A 24256-nucleotide genomic window follows, 5' to 3' on the forward strand; every position below is an offset into this window, starting at 1 on the left:
ATGCACTTATGTGCATCACATCCACAAGGGTTGGTCACAAATGTGCACCACACCCGAGTGTTGGGCCTAATTACTATTATTTAGTATTTGACCATCCCCTTAAGTGCACCAAATGTACTTAACGGGGACTGTGAAACATTAGGGCAACTTCAGCCCGTTTTACAACGCGTATATTACACAGCACACAAGACAAAACCATAAGAAAATGAAATTGTCGAGAAAAACGTTAAAAATTTCCGCTTCCTTAGAACTACGTAAACACGGAGCTGATGAACCCTTTAATGGTCAACGCTGTGTCAATTGCTAGGTGGATTTAAACCCCACGACGACTCCAGCAGCAGCGGTTGTAACGTGATCCTTGGCAGAAATGCCGTTGAAGCATATAACGTCCTGCCCTTCGTTCATCTTTGGAGCCGCGTTTTCGTAATTACTAAGAGTCAAAATACCAAAGTGTATATCTTCAGACTCGGCAAATTTGGTCACGACACTATGCGTGGTCATCAGTTTGAGTTCGTTGTCTCCCACGCTGGTGTACAACTCCACCACTGAGCCATCCCCTTTAGGGTCCTTGGAAATGGCAACGCCAAAGTTGTACCACGTTTTGGTTTTGAAATCCGTCTGCCACTTTGGTACCCACTCGTGATTGTTATAATAGATCACCTGGGGGGGCTCCACACTCGCGTCCACACCAATCTGGAATATTAGGGACTCGGCTTGGAACATTTGCCATTGGCGTGGATTCAGGAACTCGTCTTCTTTCATAAAGCTTGCGCGAATAAAGGTCTTGCCCTTGGGGTTCGTTTTGATGAACTGCGACAGCTCGGAGCGACGAAAATTGGTCTGGTTTTTAAAAATTGAGGTATCGTCCACTGCAATATAAGCGACACCCGTGTCGTTATTATAGGCGGGTACTCGAGCTTTCTGATCAATCTTCACGTACTTTTCGACCTTGGCATTTTCTTTTTTGTTGCGCATGTTGAAGGTGAACGTGTGGTACTTGTCCGCAATGTTCGCAACGGTTAGATCGTTAAAGCTACCGTCATAAGGGAGTGGTTTTGGTTCAGGAAAGATAGGGGCGGCAAGGGAGGCTGACACGAGCGCTGCGGCACCAGCAATTACAGCAAAGAGGACCATGATGATTTCGAGATGCGCTGTAGCGAGAAGATTAGACAATTACGTTGCTTAAATCTGAAAGAAATGAAAAAGCTCTTCTTACAGCATATCAATAAACCACTACAATTTTACTCAGGAAATGACGATTCAACGCGACGGTACGTTACGAGTCGATGCTGCGTTATAAGGCACATCTTCACAATCCTATTCCAGGATCTTCTCGACCTTTTACATTGTTTCGAAGGAGACAAATCAATTTAAAGTTAGCAATTGATGTCGCAGCGGCAAATTTCTGGTTTTGAGTTGCTCTGGGTTCGTCACGGATGCCGGTTTGAAAGGTCTCCATTATTCATATTGCAAACCTAAAAATCGTCCTTGAGGCACTGAAAACGAGAGGTTGAAACGCCACAATTCGCATGAGAACACATCTTTTACATTCCCTCAAGCCGGTGGATTACGAGGGCAGGCATTGCTACAGTATATATTTTTTCTTGTTTGCTTTCTTTTGCTGGCTCTAATTTTATAATGTAAGTGGATGACATGTGCGCTTTCTTTGCGTACAATCGATCAATCTTTATTTCAGCTTTTTGATTGCGGAGATATTCTGCACAATATCTGCGCAATCAAAAAGCTGAAATAGATATAATATTTGACGTACTTATTTCGACAAATGTATCCTTAGTGCGCACGAAGAAATGACTCGACGATGGTGGTAATCACTCGCGTCTCAAGCATTTTCCGCCACAAAGATGTTGTTTTTATTATTACCAACTGCCTTCGTCTTTTAAAGGAGTTGATACAGTGACTTTTTCGAGTGCTGACTCATTTGTTTGTTCACCGCGAAGGAATTATTCTGCTGTTTTCTAATGAACGGGGATGGGGGTATAAGTGCTTGTCACCGAACAAAGACGTGAGCCGTAAGAAAAAGTAAAGAAGTTTTGATTTCCTTAAAAAAGGGCCTTAGAGAATCGAAAGTTATAATAAAGAATGCAAGATTAAGGGATCTTTTGCAACCCCTAAACGATAGGAGGGATAGATTGTCTCATCTACGATAAACGACTGAACAATGAGACGCAGCAATACGCCGCTGTCTGGTATTGTAGGTAGCGCAATTATTCTTCTGTTAGAGCGTGAGATCTGGCATTAAGACCATACGAACTGCAGATTTTGAGAGCGATTTTGAAATAAAGCCAGCTAATTTGAATGCCCTTATTTGGGATTACTTTTACTAACATGGCTACGAAAGAGTAGTCGAAATTTGTGTTACTTAAACAATTTTGGTTAGTTATGAAGCACACGTTGTGTTAGACGCTTCCCGTATTAATGTGTAATCTGTTACAAAATTACCTTTCGATAAAATATAGGCTTTGTGTTGCACGTTAGATTTTGCGGTATTTTTTTTGCTACTAACGTCACAAAGATTGTATCGTTAAGCGACCACACCATCGTTTCGACGACCGCCGAACGATGCTCGATCAGTCCACACATGAATCCGAGAGTTGCCGTCGATCACTAAATTTGGTCAATTACTTAAGTAATGTAATTGGGCGTACCACTTGGGTGTGCTTCACATTGTGACCCCACTATAGATCAAAGCCCAATTTTTGCTTTATACGTTTGAATTTGCTTATTTTTTGTCCTCCTTCGTACAGAGCGACTTCAGTTGGTTATTTGGTTTCGCGCTTTTGAAATGTGATATTGAGCTGTTATAAAATGCTCTTCCTTCTGCGTGCGAAACCGCGCAGATTGTCAAATCCTTAGCAGATCGATAGCCCATAAAAGAGGTGGCGATGCTTTTGTCTTACAAAGAGGTCGCAACATTAAGCCAATACGTAGAAGTCGTATGCGGCACACTTTGAATGTATCCTTGTAATTAAGAGTGAAATTCAACGACACAGCTCCTCGGAGGTCGCATTATTCAGTTCTCGGTGGGTGAATTTTACACCATGTAAACTTGGCTAAGAACAACTGTAATTTCTAGTAAGGAATGAAGTCGGATAAATTTTACACCTCATAAGTGCAAATTACTTTCGTTCCTTACAAACAGCAAGTCAACTAAACTCTCCGACTCTATTTTGCGACTCGTCGATACTTACCTCAAGTATAAGCGTCTGAACTTTGTCATCAAAACAATGCGCTTATTCCATGTGCCGTGCATAAACCACAACACCCTTCCCGAGGTGCCCATAGTTTCAGCGTCGATAGCTTAAAGCGATAGCGTTGTATGGTCGTAATGACCCTGCTCTTTACATGACAAGACCGCTGACAGTTGGTCTCACTCTATAAAGTTCGTGCCGACAATTGAGCACTAGCCTCTTCCGCATGGGCGTTGTGTCCACCCCTAAGGAGGGTAGTCGATTCTACAGCGTTACTTCTGTTCACACTAATTCCGTGCGAGACGTAAACTGCAGCAGCACAGACCGTGGCATCTCGAGCTTGACTGTTTCTCAAAGACCTGATGGCCGTAACAGTATGGATAGTTTTGAGCTATCGGCTATTCTTGGCACCCATCGGTTTGTAGCGGGAACTAAATTTTTTGATTATCAGCATTTTGGAGCGCTGCGAAAGGGAGGAAGTGTGAATCTCTTTTCCTCCACATACTATGGGTTGCTATGTGCCACGGCTCAGAGCAGTCTCGTTTATGCGTTACTTCGATATTGTATGCGTCCAACATTAATGCACTCGCTGTTGCTGCAACGCTCGGAAAGTTCCGTTGTTATGGAGTGTTTATTAAGTATTCCGACGACACTTAGTTTTTTTCTTGGTCTCGTGTCGGACGTTGTGCCGATAGGTGGATACAGGAGAAAGTCGTACATGATTCTTGGGACGCTATTGAGCTTTTTCATGTGCACGGGTCTGATGATTCTCTCCACAACGGTGGACGTGGAGGACACGATTGAAGATGTGTATAGCAATTATATTATATATTATATGGTCCTTATTGTGGGTGGTACTTTTGGTACGATGCTTAGTAAGATCGCCACTGACGCTCGTATCATCGAGTTGTCTCAACGGGAGCCTCTCGTAAAACGTGGGACGCTACAGATCAATTATTTACTCTTTCGAACGGGTACCGAGTGGATTGGATTGTGGATCACAGCTCTTCTCGTCCAATTTGACGATCTTTTTCATAATTATAATCTACGAATCGACCCTTTTTGGGTCTATGCGATGCTAGCGCTGCTAAGTCTACTGCCTGTACCATTTATAATGCGCAGTTGCTCCGAGCGGACTGTTCGAGCTGAAGCCTTTGAAGCTGGCACGGACGAGAATACGACTGCAACGGCTTCGAATCGGGCAAGGGCTCAGATACGCGCGTTTTTTCGAATGTGCCAACAGCGCGCCATGTGGCAACTTGTGCTGTTTCAGTGCCTCCTATTGGCAACAACGCGTTTCTATTTCGGTTCAGCTAATGACGTCTTTCTAAGTTTGGCGAAATTGAATCCAAACATGACCCTCGTAACGAATGCGCTTAAGTACGTGAGTACCATGGCTTCGATGATTTTATGGAAAATCTTTTGGGCCAATACCTCCTGGCGACAGAGTGTTTGTTTAGGCATCGCCGTCATGGTTACCTTAGAAACGTTTCGTGCGTTTCTAATGATTTATGTCTCGGCAACCCGTACCCAAGTGTTCTACGATGTCATTGGCTGCCTCTTGGGATTCTCGGATGGAATTATTACTATATTCTCTCTAATTCCAGCGACGGAGATTGCTGAAAATGGTTCAGAGGGTGCAACCCAAGGGATGTTGCTATCTTTTCGAAGCACTATCGCAGTTGCCATGCGCACGCTGAGCAGTGACTGGATGGCTGACGTAGCACCAGTTACGCTTGACGACGGTACGGATCATCTCCTGTCGCTTCTCCTCATCGCGTACTCGGTGCATGCACTGGCCTTGTTTTCAGTGCTCCTTCTTCCGCGACAGAAACTCGACGCTCAGCAACTGCGCGTGTACGGTGGATACAGCAAAATCGCGTGCATTGCTATTTGGATCATCTTCTTTGTATTCTTTGCCTATGCAATGTTTATCAACCTTAAGGCCGTCGTTGACATGACCGAGCGAGTGCTTGTGCTCTAGCGAACCTCCATCTATTCTATTTATGATGCGTATATTATCTATTAAAGCTCTATTTAATTAAAATCACAGTGAGCATGGATGAGGTGCTTCATTTCAAAGTTCATTGAATGTATTACACGATTTCTCAGATCTTGATATTCGAGCTCGATATATTTCATGTCAATTATTTTTCTCACGACATATGGTGCGCTCTCAAATATTACAATCCTAAGAAGCCAACTTTTACGAGGAGAAATCCGTCACCCACCCACCCGTCTTTTAGTTCGCAGACACACTAAATTGGCTGCAATGCGCTTTAAAGTACACGTTTTGCCTCCTAACCTTCCGTCTCGATGTCCTAATTCTTGGCACTAATCTCATTTCGCTCCTTAAAAAGAGCACACCGAGTCGTCTGGCAATCCTGTGATTTGAATGGGACCTCTTTCTGCGGTTCGGGCAGCTCCCAAGGGCTCCGCTGAAGTTCTGTGGCAAGTAGAACACGCTCTTGTGCAATTCGAATAAATTCCCGTGAGCTACAGCGAATGCAACCATCAATTCTGCTGAGCCTTGCGGCTTTAAGCGCACAGCTTACCAACGCGCTTGACGTGAGTGTATGTGGTGACGCCACCTACGCGTTACAACCCGTTCGAGGAGCCGTGTGTTCAGGAAACGGCCCAGTTCCGGAAGGCACAGCGTGTCCGCTACGCGGTGACGTAGCTGTCGCGGACTGTCACTTTGATCTGTCGTCCTATCAAAGCGGACGCTGTAAAGCCTATGAAGACGCCGAGTGCCGCGTCGTCACGGCATCGACATGGGGCTGTGTATTGCCCTCTATTGGATGTAACGACACAGCCACAGTGCCTTACGAGACCGACACGAATTGTCCGACGTGGTCTTGGAATGAAGCGACCACACTGGCCAACAGCATGGATCTGAGCGTGGCATTGAGTTCCCAACTCGAGTATAACGCGAGCTGGTTTGTTCAAACCACACCGTTGGCTGAACTGAATCACTGTGGCGAACCGCCTCCAGTAACACCAACATTAACAAAAGAGTTGCCATCTCTAGCACCAGAGAAGAAGACAAACGTACCGCCCTGGGAACCAATAACAAAAGCCATGCCAAGCACCGATTCATTCCAATCTGCTGCTCCTGTTTCGGCCTACGTGCCGACAATACCGGACGCTTTGGCGACGACACTAGAGCCATTGGAATCAAAGTCGGCGACATTGGCCCCCATGCCTTCCACGACGCCCATGGAGGAGACAATGGCCTCCAGTGCACGCCCCAACACGTGGTTAATCCAGCCATTACCAACGCAAACTCTCGTGACGAGTGCCTTATTAACGCCCGAATCCGCTTCAATGACGACTCCGCTGCTCTCACCTTCAATCCCGCCCATACAGACGCCAACAGGAGCTTCACTTCCATACACGATGGCCCCAACACCCGTTCCAGTGGTTGTAGATACCCAAGCACCCACCACGATAGCACCACCGACTATGACACCGACGCTTTCAAAAGCACCGACCCCAGTGGTGTTGCCAACGAATTCCTCTCCTTCATTAATAATGCCAATTGATCCGGTAACAAGTTCGACAGCACCGGAGCCGACGGAATCGACCCCTTCGGAGAAGTCACAGCCGCCAATGGCATCAAAACCGACGCAATTAACTCCAGAATTGACGTTTCCAGAGCGAACAGAAGCACCGACTTTCGTGCCACCGACTGAATACGCTCCAGTACCTGAATGGACTGTGATGCCTACGCAAATCAACTCGACAACACCAGAATTTACGCAAGAATCAAAGTCTCCGACAACGTTAAAGCCGACAGAACAATCGATGCCACCAACGCCGATCAAACCACAGAAGACGGAGATGCCATTCATAGAAGAGTCTTATCCGATGCCATTACCGACGTCAAAGCCAACAAAAGTGCCGACGACACCAGAATTTACGACACCAGAATCGACACAAGAACCAGAATCGACACAAGAACCAAAGTCTACGCCACCGATGGAAAAGTTGCCGATTCCTGAACAAGTACCGATTTCGACGACTCCAGAATTTACGGAAGAGCCGACTTTGGAGCCACCGTTCGAGTATTACCCGACATTTCCACCAACGACAACAGCGCCGATAGAACCACAGAAGACGGAGATGCCATTCATGAAAGTGCCTACAGAGTCATACCCGACGCCAATGCCGACGTCAAAGCCAACAGAGACGCCGTCTACAGAATTGCCAACTGAGTCTCCGTCGACGCTAATTCCGACCACGACGACTCCGACCTTGACGCCAGAATCCACGATACCAGAAGTTAACAACGAGCCAAAGTCTGTGCCACCAACCACGTTAAAGCCGACATTGGCTTCAACGCCACCTGCGCCAATAGAGCCACAATCAACAGAGATGCCATTCACCGAATCGCCGACGGAGTCGCAATTGACGCCAATTCCGACAATGTCGACTTTGATGCCAGAATTCACGATACCAGAAGTTAACAAAGAGCCAAAATCTGTGCCACCGACCACGTTAGAGCCGACAGTGGCACCAATGCCACCAGCGCCAATACAGCCACAATTAACGGAGATGCCATTTACGGAATCGCCGACGGAGTTTCCATCGACGCCAATACCAACGAAAGAATCGACCGAGATGCCTTTCACAGAATTGCCTCCTGAGTCTTATCCGACGCCGGTATCGACGCCAAAATCCAAACTCTTTTTGCCAATGCCTACGCACTCTCCGATGGATTCTGAGCCGACGGAGCCACCGGCAGTAGCAACGCCATTTCCAACATTATCGGAGCCAGTGGAAGAGTTGACGACCCCAATGCCGACCGAATGCTCGCCACCATCGGCGATGCAAGAGCCAACGCAGACACGTTTTACTTCGACTTTGGACGCTTCAAACAATAGTGAAAACTACGAGCAATTTGAGTAGAATTTAAGGAAATCACGTGAATATGGAATTGGCGGAATCTGCTTCAAATTAAGGCTTTTGATCACTTTTCCTGAAGTAGCAATTTAAATTGCACCTATGCATTTCTGTGAATATTTATACGATTAATTGCCGATTCGCTCAGCTCAAAGCTAAGTTCGCCAGGAAAACAAGTTTCACAGATAAATAGTTATCGAATAGGATACCAAATGATGCGATATATTTTAAGGAATTTTTTTGTTGACTTTTTCCGCACAGAGAAGTCAGAAAAACTTTGTCTAATAATCTGCTAAAATATCTTTCGTGTAATAATCTGATGAAATGTGTCAAACTAACAGGCTCAAGTGTGTAAGTCAATTGTGCATAACAAATCTTACAAAAATCAGGGACACTGTTGATTATTTTATAAGCTACATTGATTCGCTTAGATATTTTATTTTATCAACGTTATTGAATGGTAGGGAAGAGCTGTTCCACTAAAATCTAAGATGTGCTTTCCACCGCATCATAAGAATGAGCGATAAAAATTGAAATTTATTTTGTGAGTTCGCTCTACCTTTTATTAATTAAAATTATTAGTTTAGCTTGCAAAAAGCTCCTAAAATTACCATTTACGTTTTTTGATAAATGTAATGGGGCATAAATCGGTTGGAAAACCGTCGTTGTGGTATATTTACTTTCTGGGTAAAATACCCTTTTATCTAATTTTAAAATAGTTACTTACTTCAATCCCATTTATTATGGTAACAAGTGTGGTCGCCGCCAGATATAAATCTGGCGGTCAAAATTTATTTTTAATCAGCTAGGGTAAGGTTTTTAGATTTAAATAATTAAATAAAGTGCAGTTCTCCTTTTGATCTTAAAGCGTTAAGTGCCTTCCTAAGGCTTGCGCATTGATCTGTAAGAGATAGAAGCCTTCCTAAGGTATATCCTCTTGGGCACTAAGTGCCACTTGGTTCTACGAACCCCAGAATCCCTTGAACTAGGATTCCTTAAGCTTTAAAAGCTTGTACAATTCCCTAAGTTGTTAAACCCATTAGTTCAATAGAACTAAGTGACTCGCTGAGTCTGAAAGTCTACCTCTGACTTTAGGAGCGAGGTAGCTCCGCTACAATAAATCTGCCAATTCGGTTTTCTCGGGCGGATCAATGCAGCATTCATTAGTCGAACCACTGCAATAACTTTAGCCAAACCCTTTGTACCTCCAAGCTTCTCGAATACATAATGCGTTTTCGAAAATATCTCCGAAATTCCTGTCGTGGCCGAGCTGCTATCACTCACAGTGGGATATGCTGCTGGGTGTTCGACCCCTCCTTTGACTGGGTCACACAGCAACTCACAGATATAGTTCTCAACTTTTATATATTCAGGTCTTTTAGCAGTCTAACTACGAAAATAAATCAGGCCACTAAATGCTACTAACCTAGTACTACTCAATATCAATACTTCGTACTTGAGGTGCCACACGTATCAATCGTACCTATCTGAGTCATAACGATAACCCAGCTATATTTTCTGATGTACTAATTACATTTCGACTATGCGACATAGTCAAAATATCCTTAGTGTGTCAGTACACCAGTCACATGTGACCCCGTTACACCCACCTATACTCAAATAAGAAACCCTGTTTACTGTGAGGGGAACCCGAAGGGAACTGTCGCAACGAGTCCGCCACGCAGGCACCCACACACGCAAAACCACCGCAGCGACCACAATGACGACCGACCCCAAGACGCCCCCACGGCACTCGCAGACCACGACGCCATCGACTGATACAGCCACCACAACGACAGACGTCACGACGCCCAACAGGCATGCCGAAGAAACATCATTTGAGCTGTCAAATGCCGTGCATGATGACCCACCGCATACTACAACATCATCTCCACGTGAAGCCGCGCAACAAATCTGATGCGAAAATCATGAGCAAAACATCCTGCTCGGCAAGATACGTCGCTGAGCTTCACTCATCGCGCTGCTCAAACATCACATGAATATGAAGCCACCTGCTGCAAGAGCGTGCGCAAGGACTGAAGTGCACTCAAGAGTCCGATACACCACTGTCATACCCAATAAATACCGAGGTTCGTCATGCCCCACTTGAGACGATCACTGTCGACACGCCTTTTCCAGAAGGGAAACCACCTTGTGTGAATGTACCGCGTGACGACGTCTCCATTACACCCACAAGTTCAGCCATACCGGGAACAAGTACCTCCACTGTGTCCATCGGACTCCCAAGGAGACCACAAGCGTCGTCTTGTCACTTGCGTCCCGCGGACAAGGGACCAACTGCTTACAGTGAAGGTTTGTCCCGTGGACGACTACGCGGAATACCTCCAAGATGTTGAGAGCGAGGGAGACCTGTGGAGCAGGTCGACGAATGCCCACTCGTCCTTGATGACGACATTGACGTCGGCCGACAGACTTACGAAGACCAATTCCGCCAGTAACTTACCGCCATGGGATATCCCATCCCTAATTACTTCAACTCGCCGCATTGGTTCGACTGGTCGTGGGCCTAGAAAGCTCTTCGGGTCGCTGTCGTGGGGTGGCCTCCCCTTTGAATTTTTATGATGATTTCTTGGAGAATGAGCATCGGGTGGGACTGTCTCGGTCGATACGACGATAGACATCTCACCGGCGATCAGCAACCGCCTTGGCCATGTGAATTGAAGACGTCGGTGTGGTTAGCGCGAATCAATTGAGCGGCAACGCGTATAACCGTTCACGAGGCCCACGCAGTCCTCCACGAGGTGGTCCTTTGGTTCCCGCGTATTATGGGCCTTTGGGTAGCCACGCCACTTTACCCAGAACTCATGCCGTCCCGCCTTACAGCAAAGGCCGGCCAAACGTTACACATGGGTGTATCGCTCCCTGTCGTGATCCAACAAGGGTTGAGGAGGACGGATCATACCACCATGGTTCAGAACTCACTGCTATTCTGCCAGGATTGCTTGGCGGTTTGTCGAGACGACCTAACTAACTTGAGGGATCGCGTCCGCGTCCTCGATGATCATGATCATGCGGATGATCGTCGTGTGAAACATTGCGAGGAACCATAGAGCTATCAATGGCATCACTTGGAGCAGCTTGCGACTCAGCTCGACTATATGATCGGCGTGACTACGACGATGAACAAGGACCTGAATGACCATCAGCAAAATTGGCCGGCTTCGTTGTTTGATCGGGTGGAGATCCTTAAGCGCCACCTTGCAAGCTCAACGCAGGCTCCTGCACCTCCTTCGCACCAGTCTACGTACCCATTGCGCCATCCGTCGTGCCCTTCGGGACGTCCTGCAAATCCTTCCTGGACGACTGGTTATCCACCAAGTGAGGGGCCTGCTGCACCCTCGGCTGATGACCTTCGTCAGATGATAGGACAACTGTGGCGTCTGTTTTAGACCGTTCCGCCGGATCAAGGTAGGCCTTGAGCATGCCAACGTAGAATGTCGGGTGCGATACCATAGCCGATGGCAAGCTCAATGTGTAGGCATTGCCGTGCACACCAATGACCGTGAACAGTCCCAAGAACAGCGGACGAAGCTTCGTACTTCCGACAGCTGCTACCGCAAGCATAGGTAGATTTCTAGCATCAAGTATCACCAAATCACTAATCTTAAACACATGCGTATTTTGACGACCATGACTGTCGCTGTTTTCCTATTGAAGGTCTTGAGCAGCAGCCATAGCGTTCCAAACACGTAGTCTAATGGCTTCACCAGTTTTAATAACCGTCAGCAAATTGCGTTTGACCGATGGTCGAACCCAACTTAGGCCTATCAAGTCATGGGCGACAGCCTCTCCCCGATCAGAATTAAAAACCATTGAAACGATAGGAAAGTACGCGGTTGCCGAAACCCATTTATAAAGAACGGGGAAAACCCTGTCGACGAATGCACCGCATTGTTTATTGCGAATTCCACTTGCGCTAACTGCGCACTCCAATGGGAAGGCCCATCCACGCAAACACTGCGAAGCACATCCTCCAAAACACGGTTGACGCGTTCAGTCTAACCATCCGTCTGAGAATGATCCGCCGTCGAACTATCCAGTCGAGTACGTGTCTGTTGGCAACAGAATCTGGTCCGCTCCATGGAAATCCATGAAGGAGCGGATGCGCTTGAAAGACGATACCCCCTGCATCCTGAGCCCTTCGAAGCCGCTGGTAGTCGAATGTCGTATACCGATCCTCGGTGTTGGTCGCCGCAAGTTTCCAATAGATTCCAATGCTTTGTTGCTCTAGTTTGATCACACCCCGCTGTCCCATCAGTGGAAAATTTGTTGCTAAAAGGCGGACACAAATCGAGGATCTCGATCGCTCACAAAAGACTCCGGAAGTCCTAGCTGTCGGAACACATTGCCGATGAATAGCTGTGCCGCCTGCCGTACCGTAATGCTTCGGCGAACCGCCACTGGTCGCACCATCTTGCTGAGGACACATAAAAACCATAATGCCAGTTTGGCCATGCCTATTTGTCGGAAGGTCGAAGATGAAGTCCATGCTCACTGAGCGCAAGTAGCTCACTGGGACCGGCAAACTCTGTAGCGGCGCTTTGAAGACGGCAGAGACTTCATTCGTTGACAAGTCTCGCACGTCTTGACATACAACCGGACCCAATTGTACGTGTGGGGCCACCCGAGATCACGTGCCTTAGACGTGTATGTCATTTCGCGCCCCAAATGTCCACTATCGGCGTATTATGTGCCTCATACAGGATTCGGTGACGTAAGTTTTCGTCGTTAGGGCTGACTACGCGTGTTTCATTTCCCGGATTCACACTGCACAACAGAAGTCCATCGGACAAATTATACGATGGAGATGTGCCTGCTGGCGCTTCTTCAACTTGACGGCTTTCGAAAAAGCGCTTAACGACTCTAAACCGCTTGAATTAACCGGGTCTTGAACATACGCCTTACGTATAAGCTCGAACACCGATTATTAAAGGTACACCACGTGTGCCAGTTTGTAAATAGGACGTCTCGACAGAGCATCCGCTGGCACATTCTGGATTCCTGGCCTCTAAGCCACCGTAAAGTTGTATTCCGCATAGAAAGGCAACCATCGCGCCATGCGCTGTGACAAATGGGGCGACTGAGTCGCCGTCCTCAACACGCCATAGTCTCTATAGACGGCAAAGGGTTTGCTGCCCAGCAGTTGAACCCGAAACATAACAAAGGCGTATATCATTGCTAGAAGTTCCTTGTCGTGCACCGGATAATTCTTCTCAGCGGCTCTGAGCTGTAGCGATTGAAACGAGATTGCCCATTCATTACCATTGGCATCCAGCTGCAACAGTGCACAGCCAATGGCAAAGGCTGGTGCATCACACACCACACTAAATGGACGATCCTCTTCCGGCGACGCTAATATTGGTGCCGAATTAGGCTCAACTTAATCGCTTCAAAGCTTGTTGAGCCTCCATAGTCCACGACTAGACCACGTCGCTCTTCAGCAAGTTGGTCAATGGCCTGGACATCTTTGCGTAATTCTTGCTGTACTTGTGCAAATAATTCGCAAGACCCAACTACTTGCGCTACTTGCGTAAATCCTTCTGGGATGACGGCGTTGGCCATTGTGCAATCGCGCGAATCTTTATTGAATCCGCTCCACTCTTCTCGATTAAACACCCCAAAAAGGGAATATCTTTCGCCCCAAAGAGGCACTTGTTGATATTCGCAAAAAGTCGTTCTCGCGCATACACATCAACACCGCTCAAAGGTTGTCGACATGCACCTGAACATCCGTTTGACCCCTTCAGCCTTGCTGTGAACGAATACATCGTCAAAATACGTCTACGCGAAAGGGCTTCCCAGAAAAAGGTCGTGGTAACTCGAAGAACGAGTACCCGACAGATTAGGACGAACAAAGGCACGTCTAAACGAGTGACCTTTGGATCAGTTCCTAATAAAGAGGACGGGCCTTCGAACGAGGTGTTCGAGGCCATCAAAGACGAAATTGCGGAGGCATCCTCAGTTGAGGTGCTCCGGCAAGTCTTTAAATCTGCCGAGGAGATAGTAAATTTCCCGGAAATGGCGTGGGATCTGGTCTTATCAGCCGAAAGAGTTGCTCAACCAGCCTATTAATCGTAGCTTGTGCGTTGAAAAGCCCCTGGTGTATGAACAACCATTCCTAAAACATCCCACTGGAAACACTCACTAATGTAAGGGGATTATCTGATTTCCTCATGCGTAGTTGATATTAGCCGTCGACCATGTCGAGCGCGCTAAAATACTGCATCCGGCCATGTTGTTTCGCAAACACATCCTTCCGAGGAATTGGCGTTGTTGCCGGAATTGTTACCGCATTCTGCTTGTAAGAAGCATAAATTATGTGCCTCTTCCCATTGGGTATACGCACACAAAACGTCGGCGACGAGTGTGGCAATTATGATTCTCGGACAAGGCCTGCTGTGTACTTTTCCGCAGAGAATGCGTCAATAGCGTCCGCTTGCTCCTTGGGCAGTGGCCAATGGCGTTTCGTACAGTACTTTGTACCCGGCTCCAGATCAATCTCGTGGCGTACACCCCGATCCGGAGGTAACACCGAAGGAGGTCTTCCGATATCACATCCGCAAACTCCTTCAACACAGGATAAAACGGATCCCTTGGATCCTACAGGATGGTCGAGCCTTGCCTCTTCTGATGATGAGCCTTGCTCTCCTCGTCCAGCACCTCCTGGTTTATGACCGAAGCGGTGCTCAACTCCACAGACACCGATTCGCGACGCATCAATACCTTCATCTTCTAGCGAACCCTCCTCGAGATCCGCTAGGAATTCCGTTTGGGATATCTCCTTAAGACCGTACAGTTCGTCGAGCTTAGGAATTGGTTCCACCATAAACTCGCCCATGTCAGGAGGACTTTAGCTTGAGACAGACTAAGCTAGTTCGTCTTCATATCGCCCTCCAAGATGACACGAACTGGGAGGTCCAGAGCCTATGGACCTCTCTTAAGTCGAAAGCGAGAAACTTCGCTTTTCGAACAAAAAGCGCTTGCAGAAAAGCAATCGCTGTCAAAACTTAGGACACCACGCTCATGAGTATAGTGCTTCATGCCCAGTACCGAGAGGTACTGAACGTAATTATGGACCGAATGCCAAAAAGGGCAACGGCCGCGGGTCCGACGTTGTTGCGAAATTGTAACAGCGAGGTGGACCACTAAAAAACGGTCTAGGTCAGTAGGGGGCGACGCCCTCCGATCCAGCAACCTCGAGAGAAATTGCGAACCTCTTGACTAAAGTTGCTCCAGGCTCACAATCATTATGTGTATCTACACCTGGTTATGAGGTTTTCCTCATCACCTTGAAAATAAAGTGACAAATGATTTATCACTTAGAGCCCTAGTGGACTGTGGAGCGTCAAATAACTTTATTCTCCGCTAGTCGCTAGAGGTCGTAGGCTCAAATATGTTGAGCGCGACATCCCTCCAAAGAGGATGACGGTTCGTCTAGCGAGAAGCGCATCGATAACTATAATGAAACGCGTAGTGAAATTTCTCTACACGTTAAACGATCTACAGTACGATGATGATTTCATCGTACTGGATTTGGCTGACAAATTTGATGTCATCCTAGCTTTACCTTGGCTCAAAAATATGAGCCAAGGATCCGCTGACAGCATCGATCCGTAAAGATGCCTGCCACTTGTTCATCAGATGGCCATCTGATGAACGTCTTGGAGCGTCCACAAGCGTGTGGATGTACTACGAGTGAGTGCGATGACCTCTCGTGGTACGGTCGTTAGGGCGATGGCCTCTCGTGGTACGGTCGTTTTGTACGACTGCACAAGATCATTGTGTGATTACTAATAACCCTGTGGAGTCAGCTGCCGGCGGCTGGGATAATGCACAGGCAGCGCCGAAGGTCATAAGTCATAAGTCGAGTGGATTGAGACATGTATATACGCCTAGCGGGCGACATTCAAGAAAGATACCGGTTGTCCAAAATGGACAACACGATGATCCTCGGTCGAGTAGAGAGTCGACAGTAGAGGACCCGACTGTGGTAGCGCTACCACAGTCGAAAGACATTGAGGGATAAAGTCCTTACGTACTTGAGGAGAAATCTCTTTAAATAGTTAATGCTGAAGTGACTAGTCTTCAGCATCCCGAGAAATTGATCCCTCGGCAGTCTGTGGATAAATCCCATGAAGAAACTGAGACATTAAATGTCTTGGTGAATGACGGATCAAGAGTAGGCGCTTGTTCTCTTAATCTGTATGCGCTTTCGAAGTAAACTTCGGAGAAGCAAAGTTAATGTTTATTCGCTGCAAGCGAAATACCACTTCTTGGGTTTATCATCGGTAAATACCTTATCCCGAAAAGATTAAGGCAATCACCGACTGGCCAGTTTCAGTAGATGTCAAGGGACTTGTAAGTTCCTTGAATTAGCGGCGTACTTGCACAAGTACTCCCACAATTATGCCAAGATGACAGTTCATCTCTCTCGTCCCTTGAAAAAAACGAGAAATGGTTATAAAACGCAGATTGTCAGCGTTCCTTTGAAGGTATCAAGCAAGCGTGAGGCAATCGCTCATCTTGGCGATTGCAGATCAAGACAGGCCATTTCATGTGGTCGGTGACGCCAGCGATTTTGCAATCGGCTGTGCGTCATTGCAATACGATACATACGGCGCGGAGCGCGTCAGCTGCAACCAGCTGAACGCAATTACGCAGTGCATGACAAGGAACTCCTTGCCATGAAATATGCACTGGCTAAATTCGGGGTCTATCTTCTAGGAGAAAGACCTTTCATCGTATATACGGACCATGCGTCATTACGCACGGTCGTAAACAGCCCACACCTTTCGCAAAGAATGGCGAGGTAGCTATCCTTCTTCGCGGAGTATAATTTCTCCGTCGAATATAAACCAAGACGACTTAATGTCGTCGCTGATGCGTTATCACGCCGACCCGATTACGAGTCGGCAGTGCACTCCAACAGCGAAAATAATCTCTCTGTTGCAACACTCATTTCAAGTGTTCCGTCATCAACCTTAGTTGATGACATAACGAAAGCCTACACAGAAGACAAGGACCTTCTATGTTTGATGGATCATCTAATGAATCCATCCAATATATTTTATAAAGATTTACCGGCATTTCATCGATCGTCATCCGATCGATACACAACACGCATCGGCTTATTGTATAACACAGCCGTTGCCGGCGACACTTCACGTGCCGTCGTCCCAACTCACAATGATCTGCGCTTGCGCATCATGTATGAGTGTCACGATGCACCAACAAGTGGGCATCGTGGACGTGAGAAGATTTACCTCACATTAAAGCGCGACTTTACTGGCCCTGCCAGTATCAGTTCGTGCGCAAATACAGTCGTGCTTGCGAGGTATGTCAACGGGTGAAGCCTAGCCCTTCATCCCGTGCACCTCTGTAAACCTCTACCACTTTCAACAGAATGTTGGCAGTCCTTATCTATGGACGTCGTCTTCGGATTTCCCGAAGACGCTCACAAAACTATGGAATCCTTGTTTTCGTAGACAGATTCAGCAAGATGGTACATGTTGCTGCAGTACCAGAGTCGATCACGGCTCCGGGCTGTGCCCGTGTCTTAACCGACACGGTATTAAAACTCCACGGATTACCACGTGAACTGGTCGCGGATAGAGATCCACGTTTCCCGGCGGAGTTCTGGCAATCCGTGTATAGATCTCTCGTCAACATCCGATCACCCAGAAACAGATGGTCGACCAGAACGCGAAGATATCGACATCGAAGATGAGAACGATCTCATGGCAGTACGCACAAAGCGTACTGAAAAAGACAAAACAAATGAGTTAGCAGAAGAGTTTCTGCTAACTCGAGAATCAATAATCCGATTCGCCCAGAATTCCGTTGCTAACGCAGTAGACCGTCAGAAACGGAATGCAGACAAACATGGAAGAGCAAATGTTCATTCTTTTAAAATTAATGATCTAGTTCTGCTCTCAACCTTTAACCTATCTAAGCGTTTAGTCACTATTGTGGGTAGCAGTGAACTACTACCCAAGTTCATTGGGCCATTCCGTGAACTGCATTGCAGAGGCATTGCGTATACAATAGAATTGCCACGTTGGATGCGAACGCATCCTACGTTTTATGTTGGTCGGCTCCGCCCGTACCATCGCTACGCGGCTTCTTCCGAGGACGGATCTGACCACCCTTTTCCAAAATCCCTAAAAGATTTTGGTGATCGCGGACGAGATTCTCATGTTGAATCTCGAGTTTCTCATGCAGGTTTCGAAGATCCTCGAAACCGCGATGAGCAGACAACAGCTCATCACGAACAGCGTGATATTTCCGTTCGTATTCAAAAATGGAGTACGCATTCTTCGAGCGGTCTTGCAACCGCTTGATATGTGAATCTGCACCTTCTGCTCCAACAAGCGATGCTTGCCGCGCTCGTGGTCAAGTCCCTCCTCCAAATCATGGAGGAAGTGATCGATTTTGTCGATCTTCGACATTAAATCCGACACACAGTTCAGATCTAATTTTCCCTCCTCCACCACAACCATTGGTGGATTCCCACGGTGGTCAACGTTTCCTTGTGGAAAGTATCCAGAACCGCCGTGATGTGAAGGGGCACCGAACGAGTTATCTTGTTCGCTGGCGCGGTTATCCACCTTCATGCTGACGTTGAGGGCCTCGTCCATCAGTATGACAAGACCCATCATATGGTTAAGATGGTCCATCGGAAAACCCGCCCCCCTGGCGCTTGTAAATCCATTGCAAAACGTCAATCGCATCCCGCATCTCAATAGAGATGCGAGCCATTCCCCAGGGCGAAGAAAGGGAATAGACATCCCCTTTTACCCTCTTCGAGTTGTCTACACAACACGGACAGGGATCACCCCACGTGAGGCATGGAAGCCCAGCCTCACGTGAAAACCGATGCAATTTATACTTTGCACCGGCTGGAGTTCTTTTCTCAAATTTAACGCGATTCGCGTTAAGTGTTTGAAGCCAAGCTTCGCGTCCAATGCCTTTGACATTGCGAATGAACGCGCTCCAGGCTTGCATAAGCGAGACTTAATCTCGCTTTTTGTTGCCACTAAACCGTCAAAGCTTAAGAAAAGCATCGAGATAGAAATCTTCCTCAGCGCGAAAGTTCTTCGTGCTGGGATCAAGGCCATGTAGCTTTGTCGCAATAAATAAGGAAACTTATTGGGAGGAGTAGTCTCTCCAGACAAGCTATTGATTATTTGTTCGGGCAAAAGCCACGGCTTCTTCTCAGGGGCAAGACGAGACATTTTAGTGTGTACAATTCCCTGAGTGGTACCCACTGAAGCAGGTGTACCACAAGAACTTTATTACGATGGCTTACGCAATCGTCATCACGCACAGAGTTATGGGCGGGTGACGGCATGGGAGACGGTGCTGGCGATGAGAAATCATCCTCATCGTCGAGACCGAACATGCTGTAGCGAATGCTATCAGCACGTCTACTCGAATGAGTCCCCTCATTCGAAGGCTCATAGTCAGCCGCCTGACGATGATCAGGCGAATGTTCTGTTCTCCCCGAGTCGGCCATTTCGTTTGACTCGCATTCGTAGTCGACCTCCATAGAGGGGTCGCATTCACGTGGTGTATCACCACGCGAATCGCGGGAGAAGATGACACTACGGCAGACGGTACGTCTGCCCGAAGAGACAATAATGCGTCGCCCGCGGCTGCATGAACCGCAGCCGAAGGCGTCGCACAGTTCACATACCTCATGGACTTGTTCACCATGCGTTAGAAATAAAATAATGGTTCTGAATAATCAACACCGTTTTTGAATAAGTGGTCTTATGGTGACCAGTCTACCCAATGACATTCAGAGTGATTGTCGTTTAAGGGAGAGCTGATGTAACGGGATGTATCGTTACATGAAATTAACACCTAAAGGTTGTTAATTAATATATTCTCTTAAAAATAGATAATATTTGGAAAAAATTACTCTTCATGGTATTATTCTAAGTGTTTATCCAATGGTAGATATAGACCATTATAATACTTTCTTCGCGGTCCAGTCAGCGCTGGACGCGCGCAAAGAGAAAGACAGATAAGACTTTATTACATGAATTGTATTAGTTTATAGTAAGTTAGTATTAATAGATAGACAAGAAGAACTCAATTATATTAATACAATTTCTAATTAGGGCGTCGGTATAGCGACATCCCACTTCTGTACCAGCAGCTGTACCAGCTGCTGGTACAGCTTTATTGTGCTACAGTCGATGTATTTTCTTGGAAGGGTTCTCTACAGCCCTTTAATCTTCTTAATTTTAGCTCAAATATCCTCTATGCTTGATAGTTCTTCTGTCCTCAAAAGTACTTCTACAAATTCTCTGGATCCAGTGCTTTCAAAGCCTATTCCATCTGCTCCAATAATTGTTGGAAATCTTTCGCTATCAGGGCATGTCCTTTTATTATGTCCCTCGCTGCTTGACGTTCATCACACTTTCGCTTCATACCATTTGCTGCAGAGTTACCTGCTCTTCCATCCACATGGAGAAAGATTGATGTGTTAATGTTACTCCCATCACATGAAGCAAAGGCATTTTGATTTTTTTATGCGGTTTCCATGAGCAAAACATCGGCGGAGGCAAAATCGTTGAGAATGGAATGGGATATTTTGGGGCATTGAAAAGGTTTGAAAGTTGTCCTGTTGAATTTCTTTCGAATGCATGGTAAACATCTTCTCGTCCAAGAATGTCGAAGAGCTTCCAGTGGTGTTCTACCCGTAAGGAGTTGTTGTTGCTCTTGCTTTCTGATGTTGTAAATATCCTGTCCAACGACTCTACAGGTTTGATCGGATGCTTTTAGTACCTTCATTATAACAAGTGGTTTGGCCCCACGTTTACTCATCAATGCAGCAGTTTCCACTTGTTGTGATGCTGTAGTGCGAGTCTTAGGGTTAACTGCCACACACTGCTGCTGCATGGTTATGCTCGCCGTTAAGAACAGCGACAGTCCATTCATGTTAGCTTCTCCTCTGTAAAATGGTTGGCCAGGGACAAGCTAGACATCGAGTGCTTGTCTTCCGAACTTGTGCAATCATTGGTTGGGGTGTTCCACCAAGGACACAACCAAGCCAAACTTCTTCTAACATTGTGAGAACTATCCCTTTTGGACCTCATTCTCTTAATTGCATATCCCTCCTGCAAGACGATTTTTTTTCTGCTTCCTCTGCAAGCTCAAGGGGAATATAGGTGCAGTTTGAAGGTGAGTTAAGATAATTAATTGCAGTGGAAGTAGATTATGCAACTACAAACAAATAGGGTGAGTATTTAGGTGAGTTATATGAAGTATAATTCTTGGTGCATAGCATTTATTAAAATAGCTGTACCAGCTGCTGGTCTTACGGTCGCTTTACAAAAATGGGAGTGTCGCTATACCGACGCGCACTGAGGCAGTGTGAAGTGGACTTGTACTGAAGCAGTACAAGTCAGTAGTGCCCGAATTCATGCTCCACTACGGACTACCAGACGCGTCGTCCCGAAACCTTTAAGATTGACAACTCTAAGTATAGGGCAGTCGAGGAAGATTTTCTTTACGACTCTTGGCGAGTTGTGTCACAAACACCTTAGTTCATAAACACACGTTGTGAACGGTGTTCAGCAAAGGTCTTACGGATGGTCCCGTAAAGAGCCACCTATACCGCTTGGAACTGGATACGCTTGAAGAAGCAATATCCGTTGCGAAACAGGAGGATATTGCTTCTTCAAGCGTATCTAGCTGATGGTCTGGATGGCGCGTTCTGCAGTCCCACACTAGCCGTCATTACGGATGACGGTAGGCGTCATCCCTACTAATGTGAATACACCTATGTGCATCACAATGTGTATCACACTCGAGTTGTGGGTCAACTTCCTTTTTATTTTACTAATGTGCAACTTTAGCCAGTTACAACTAGTGTGAAAGTAAATGTATGCCTATTGGCGGACCTATTCACATCTATTTTCGAATTGCCTGATAACGCAGCTTGCAGGCAGCTTTATACCACGTGAACCTTTATCATATGTTAATTGTCACACCCTTCACTCAAAGGCTTCCACAGCCGCACCGAGTGTATTCTAACTACATTTCTTAAAGGGGGCATGCATTTGGAGATTTATAGAGAATATTTAATTATTAAATATCATTCTGTTCAAAGATTTTTCTTACTAACGGCAATTTGTAAAGATAATTTTGTGTAACACAACGTTACCCATTCCTTAATTCTAATTGAAGTTACACAGTTTTGTGGATCTTAATTCCGAATTTGGAAGAACACAAGCTTGCAAGTGTTTATTTACACAACTAAATTTGTCGGTTCCAAAAAAAATATAGATTGATGGCTGGATAGTTATTTTCGTTACTTAAAATGTTACATCAACGACAGTGGTTTACTCGACCCTAAAGTAATATTTCGCACTGCGATCGTTTAACGAGTTAATTATCAGCCTCGTTCCTCGTTACTGGGAGAGCTAGACGAGTGTAAATAGATGCTGTGCATATTTTCGAGCTCATTGTCTTGGTACATGCACTGCGACCTTTCTTCCTCACTGGCATGCTGGTGCTTGCGACGATAGTAGCATATCAATGTTATTGCACTAGCAAAAAGCACGGTCCCGATCATGCTTAGAATGACAATTAATGCAATTTCATCGCGACGTTGTGGTGCTAAGATCCGACGATTTAGCTCGTCCACATTTGAGCCAGACGAAGTATCCAAGCTTTGGGAATTATTAGCACTGTTCAAGGCACCAGTACTGCAATTGAGGGCTATGGACGCCTTGTTCTTCTTATCTTCTAAATCAAGCACGAGAAGCCTCGAACAGTTGTATAATATGAGACTTGGCGTGAATATTGCCAACGTCGAGTCAGTATAAGACACATCGCTATTGTTGTGCACGTAAACGCGAGCTCTAATCGTGCCGTTTGCTAGCAAATCGGTTAAGTCTACATCATGGAAGGAGAACAAAGTAAGCAACAGTTTGGTATTCATCGAAATGCTATGCAAAACGTACCGCTTAGAATCCGCACGCTAAATCCGAAACGGATGGTAGTTACATTACACCTAGCTGTCACCTCTTTGTGCGTGTCAAGCAATGACACGGTTGATAGTGAAACGGAAGAGTTGCACCATAGGTCTGCAAAGACTGACCAGTAGACTTTGAGTAGAGTTACCACGTTACCAGATTCTACGATTTCGTTGATGATATTCTGTTGAAATTCACCAGAAGTCTGAAAAAGAGTACCGAATTTGCTGTCGTTTAATCGAGTAACGATTGTGATCAAGAGTATTAGATGAGATGTGACCAAACTTGCATTTGGATTTCGTGAATCGGGCTGAAAGGCGGCAATACTCATCTCTTCAGTGTCTCCTAAAGCGCTAGCCAACGAAATGTTCCAGAATTTGGAACCATTGACTTCGTCAATTTGATTGACGTACGTCTGAAAGTTGAGCCGAGCAAAAATGTCGTTGAAAATATCATTTTCGAGGCTTGAGCTGCTGGATACAAGGTTTGTGACATTACCACAACAATGAAGCGTCCTAAGATCAGTGTTATCTTCATAAGTTGTGGCATTGATTGGATCCGATAGGCACCATGTAGAGACTGAGAATACACTTTCATCGCTTGAACCGCTGAACAATTTACGCTTAGTCGCCGTTTTAGTGACTTTGTGATCGTCTTTGGTGCAACAAACGCAGGAGGAAAACGTCACATGTGCATATCGTGACGAAACACTAGACTCGCGTAAACAAACGCGCCATTGTAACACCGCTGAGATGGGCAATATCAGTGTACGTGTATCGTTCGCAGAGTGTTGCACTAGAAGCCATATCATAGTGAGAAGCAGTGCAACAGGAGGTATCAATGGCGAGTACCGGTACAATGCACTGCGGGTGCGACCAGGCCATGGTATTGGCTCTGTCTGTACTTGTTGAGAGAACCATCTTCCGCTTTCCAATTCGTCAGATGCGGATAGTTCAATTACTTGGCCTGCTATCGCGATGGGATTTTCAAGGTGGTCTAGTGTGAAAGCTAAACTTTCATTAGAGTTTGCTAAACGAGAAGGCGGAATGTGAGAAGATGAAAGTCGCATGGACATGGCCTGACATGCTATGAAAGTCAAAGGTTGACAATAAAATCAAGGGCACAAGAATC

The 24256-nt window shown here is 46.3% G+C and overlaps 4 protein-coding genes across 4 annotated transcripts; 2 read left to right on the forward strand and 2 right to left on the reverse strand.

Moving 5' to 3' along the window:
- Positions 1–303: 303 nt before the first annotated feature.
- Positions 304–1134, reverse strand: CCR75_006302 (uncharacterized protein; the record flags this gene model as incomplete). The annotated part of the gene is made up of 1 exon (XM_067964372.1): positions 304–1134. One exon carries the CDS (start codon positions 1132–1134, stop codon positions 304–306), a length of 831 nt encoding a protein of 276 aa, XP_067819879.1.
- Positions 1135–3435: 2301 nt separating this feature from the next.
- On the forward strand, positions 3436–5193 carry CCR75_006301 (uncharacterized protein; the record flags this gene model as incomplete). The annotated part of the gene is made up of 1 exon (XM_067964371.1): positions 3436–5193. The coding sequence occupies one exon, from the start codon at positions 3436–3438 to the stop codon at positions 5191–5193; it is 1758 nt and encodes a 585-aa protein (XP_067819882.1).
- A 521-nt stretch (positions 5194–5714) lies between these two features.
- On the forward strand, positions 5715–8120 carry CCR75_006300 (uncharacterized protein; the record flags this gene model as incomplete). Its single annotated transcript, XM_067964370.1, has 1 exon — positions 5715–8120. The coding sequence occupies one exon, from the start codon at positions 5715–5717 to the stop codon at positions 8118–8120; it is 2406 nt and encodes an 801-aa protein (XP_067819881.1).
- Positions 8121–22542: 14422 nt separating this feature from the next.
- CCR75_006299 (uncharacterized protein) lies at positions 22543–24200 on the reverse strand (the record flags this gene model as incomplete). Its single annotated transcript, XM_067964369.1, has 2 exons — positions 22543–23098; positions 23164–24200. 2 exons carry the CDS (start codon positions 24198–24200, stop codon positions 22543–22545), a joined length of 1593 nt encoding a protein of 530 aa, XP_067819987.1.
- Positions 24201–24256: the final 56 nt, after the last annotated feature.

Source organism: Bremia lactucae, linkage group LG4 (genome assembly GCF_004359215.1).
Source record: "Bremia lactucae strain SF5 linkage group LG4, whole genome shotgun sequence".
NCBI lineage: Eukaryota > Oomycota > Peronosporomycetes > Peronosporales > Peronosporaceae > Bremia > Bremia lactucae.